This window comes from Mustela putorius, unplaced genomic scaffold (assembly GCF_011764305.1).
Source record: "Mustela putorius furo isolate JIRA1106 unplaced genomic scaffold, ASM1176430v1.1 tig00003896_pilon_pilon_pilon, whole genome shotgun sequence".
Classification (NCBI taxonomy): Eukaryota; Metazoa; Chordata; class Mammalia; order Carnivora; family Mustelidae; genus Mustela; species Mustela putorius.
In genome coordinates, this window is record NW_025422045.1 from 15001906 (window position 1) to 15005562 (window position 3657).

At 35.0% G+C, this 3657-nt stretch overlaps 1 protein-coding gene across 1 annotated transcript; it reads left to right on the forward strand.

Annotated features, from left to right (window-relative positions):
* The first annotated feature begins 1154 nt into the window (after positions 1-1154).
* LOC101670363 (olfactory receptor 4K5-like) lies at positions 1155-2121 on the forward strand. The gene is given in 2 exon segments (XM_013050800.2): positions 1155-1765; positions 1767-2121. Coding segments are annotated over 2 exon segments (966 nt in total).
* The last annotated feature ends 1536 nt before the right edge of the window (positions 2122-3657 follow it).

Here is a 3657-nt window from a genome sequence, read left to right on the forward strand (position 1 = left end):
GCAGGGAAGCATAAATTGGCCTAAATATAATTTAATTAAATTAATAAATATAATTTTTTCCAGTTTTACTGAGAAATAGCTGACATGTATCACTGTGTAATTTTACAGCACGATGGTTTGATTTAAATATATTTTGAAATAATTATCCCTATGGGTTTAGTTAATACCAACATCTTATACAGATACAATAAAAAGAAAAAAATTCATTTTGTGATGAGAACTTTTAGGATCTATTCTCTGAACAATTTTACAACCTAAAACTAAATGTGATCTGCAAACAAAATGCATAAAGAAAATTTAGGTACTCTTCCTAAATAATCAAGCAGAAATGACTTTTAGATAATTAAAGTTATAATATGTATTTTAAGAAATTATACAGATGAATAATTGACAAACTGGGTTGTCTGGCTCTAGACCCAGATAATATATAACAGTATCTCTTTAGTAGGGATTGTCTAAATTGTGTAGGATTCCTCCAAAAGCAGTAAGGTAAAGTTTTGTTAATATGGGATATTTAATATATTAAGAGCATTTATTGTGTTAGAATTACTTTGATAGAAGAATTTCAACTTTTTTAAACTTCAAAGCCTTCTATAAGTAGGCATTTTTCACTTCCCATCTTTTTTAAAATGTGGAAGTAAAGCTCAGAAAAAGTAGTCTAAAGTCAAACAGTCAGTGTGACTTGACATCACATATTAAGCCATGTATATCACTTGGAGAGTTAAAGAGAATGTTACACTTCAAGATAGATTACAATTAATGATGGAAAATGACCAGAAGAACAACAGATGTAAATTATTTTTGTCAATCTACAAAGCCTGTGGAGCTGGCTTTAAGTCATTCCTCTTGCCTTGTGATCATAAGTAAGTTCATGGATAAGCCTGTTTACTACTATGTAATAGATTATTAAGACTATCCAAAACTCAAGGGGTTCTAATGAGAAGATAAAATCATTTATTTAGATATTGTTCTAAGCTCCTTCCTACCCTCCACATGTATTATCATGATCTCTTCCACATTTCTTATTCAGCAAGTACACGTTATATCTGGGATCTCAGAATCCTTTGCTTTGAAAGTCTGTGGTTCAGAATTCTGATCCCTTACTATTTCCCCTCCTCTAGGATTGTTGCAGAGACCATCTGCAGCCTGGATCCATGGATAAGGTCAATTCTTCAGTGGTGTCTGAATTTGTATTGTTGGGACTCTCTAGTTCTCAGGAGCTCCAGCTTTTCTTTTTTGTTTTCTTCTCTGTGTTATATGCGGTCATTGTGCTGGGAAACCTTCTCATTATCGTCACAGTAACTTCTGATAACAAACTACACTCCCCCATGTACTTCCTCCTGGGAAATCTCTCCTTTGTGGACATCTGTCAGGCTTCTTTTGCTACCCCTAAAATGATTGCTGACTTTCTGAGTGAACATAAGACCATCTCCTTCAGTGGTTGCATTGCCCAGGTATTCTTCATCCACCTTTTTACTGGAGGAGAGATGGTACTACTTGTCTCCATGGCATATGACAGATACATAGCCATATGCAAACCCCTACACTATGTAGTCATCATGAGTCGAAGGATGTGCACTGTCCTGGTAATGGTCTCCTGGGCTGTGGGCTTGGTGCACACATTAAGCCAGTTATCATTTACCGTGAACCTGCCTTTTTGTGGACCCAATGTAGTAGACAGCTTTTTTTGTGACCTTCCTTGAGTGACCAAACTTGCCTGCCTGGACTCTTACATAATTGAAATACTAATTGTAATCAATAGTGGAATCCTTAAGTACTTTCTCTTTCTTGGTTAGCTCTTACATCATTATTCTTGTCACTTTCTGGTTTAAGTCTTCTGCTGCAATGGTCAAGGCCTTTTCTACACTGGCTGCCCATATCACTGTAGTAATATTGTTCTTTGGACCTTGCATCTTTATCTATGTGTGGCCCTTTACCACTTACCCTGTAGATAAACTTCTTGCCATATTTTACACTGTTTTCACCCCCATTCTAAACCCCATTATTTACACACTAAGAAACAGGGATATGAAGGCTGCCATGAGGAAGATTATGACCTATTACCTGAGGCCCAAGAAAATTTCTGAAATTCCACTAGTAGCAAGGAATTCCCTTTATTAAGACACAATTCCTTCAACTTCCTCAAATTGATACTCTGTCTATAAATATTTTCAATGTGTTCTTGGGACATATCTCAGTTATAGTGGAAGTGATGAGGAAGATGATATAGAAAGTATCTAATGGATATTAACTAGCCCCTTCCCAGGTATCACCTAAGCAAAAGCTAAATATAAAAAAATAGGGGAAAATATATCATGATTACTTGTTCTGGAAATGAACAGAATGACAATATGTGGATAGTATTAATGCTTTCGCTGCTTTAGTTGCAGCACGAATATGATAGAAAAAAAAGGGAGTACCTGATTCTTTGGTGGGCATAAATTCAGGCATTTTTCGTGGTCCTAGCAGTTTCCTAATTTGTATGCCGAAAAATCTATGTAGATGAATAATGTTTTCAAGATAGTGAAAATCAATTTTCCCAACCAGAAGTTAGCCTTTCCACTGATTCAAGTGTGTAGACTTAAGTGGAGATTTTTAAAGTATGAAACCCCTCCCCTAACATCAATTATGCCTATCCCATATTGTTTTCCAATAACAATGCTTTAAAATGAATCAGGAGCTTGCATTTCAAATCTTTCGCTTAATGGTCTTTCTATAATCAGTTAAGATAATTTCAGTTTTCTCTGAAAACACTGACGTTTTTGTCTATGCTATAAGTAGCTCTGCAAGAGTCTTTACATTTAGACAAAATACAGAGTTCTTAGTGACACTGAATCAATGATAAACATACAATCTAACTGCAACCTGGATCCTGAAAGATCTCTGGATTTCTACTCTGAACCTCTTAGGACCATTATCAGATTTATTAATGTTGATAATTGTTTTTAAGGGCTTTCTTGGATGCTTCTCAAAGTTTATTTTATTTTTATCTTTTAAATTATCCAACAGATAGTACATCATTAGTTTTTGATGCAGTGTTCAATGATTCATTAGTAGTTTTTAAGCTTTCCCCCCCCAACACTCCTCAATTCATAAAAGGTAATTAGACAAACATAAATATTAGTCTCTCCAAGGATGAAAACATGAGTTTTGCTTTTTGTTGTTTGCCTACTTATCTTCCCAATTCCATCTCATCTTTTCTGAACCCAACTGTAATAAAGCATCATTAAGTAAAATATTGAAAAAACCTTGGGAATTTCCTCTTCTCCCATCCCACTCAATTTTTACTCTCTCCATAGCTTTCTAGTTCTTCTGAGAACTGATATTCTTTGCTCTTTTCTACTCTCAAAGCTTACCTTCCAGTAAGGGTAGTTTAAAAGTAATTTACACTTCAGTGTAAATTTAAATACATCAGCTACTTCTTCCAGGAATGTGTACACATTGATTTCTTTCTAATTTTAGGATATCATTCCATCAGTAGTGAGAGGGGAAAGTCAGCAGCTTAGATCTGAAACAGTGGCAGAAAGAAGAGGTCTTACCAATGTTTTCTAACTCTAAACCATGCAGGCTGCTTTGTTTTTCTATTCAGGGAATGAGGTCCAGCCTTATGATTCCCCTTTTTCTTGAATAAAAGACTATATGTACTGTATGATTTTC